Here is a 252-nt window from a genome sequence, read left to right as displayed (position 1 = left end):
GCTGGGCCCGGGCCCGGGACGGTGCCGCTGATGTTGCGGACGGCGCCGTAGGTCTGCTGCAGCTGCGGGGACAGGGCCGTTCTCTCCGAGGCCAGGCCGTTCAGGATCCGGGGCACGTAGGGCTGCCGACAAAGGAGGGCGTTAGTGCTCGGCTGGGGCGGGCGTGGGATGCTGTACCCCGTTCCTCCCCCACTGTTCCCTGTCCCCCCAGCAGGAGGGGACACAATGCTCGTGAGGGACACATAAAGGAGG

At 69.0% G+C, this 252-nt stretch overlaps 1 protein-coding gene across 1 annotated transcript in view; it reads right to left on the bottom strand.

Annotated features, from left to right (window-relative positions):
• Positions 1-252, bottom strand: part of TMEM63A (transmembrane protein 63A) — a 56,149-nt gene that overhangs the window by 10,421 nt on the left and 45,476 nt on the right. The window contains exon 24 of the mRNA XM_006761316.2: positions 3-122. Within this exon, the coding sequence (XP_006761379.1) occupies positions 3-122 (120 nt within the window). The remainder of the gene's footprint in view (positions 1-2; positions 123-252) is intronic.

Source organism: Myotis davidii, unplaced genomic scaffold (assembly GCF_000327345.1).
Source record: "Myotis davidii unplaced genomic scaffold, ASM32734v1 scaffold174, whole genome shotgun sequence".
Classification (NCBI taxonomy): Eukaryota; Metazoa; Chordata; class Mammalia; order Chiroptera; family Vespertilionidae; genus Myotis; species Myotis davidii.
The sequence above is the reverse complement of the archived record's forward strand: the minus strand, read 5'-3'. Positions and strand labels throughout refer to the sequence as shown.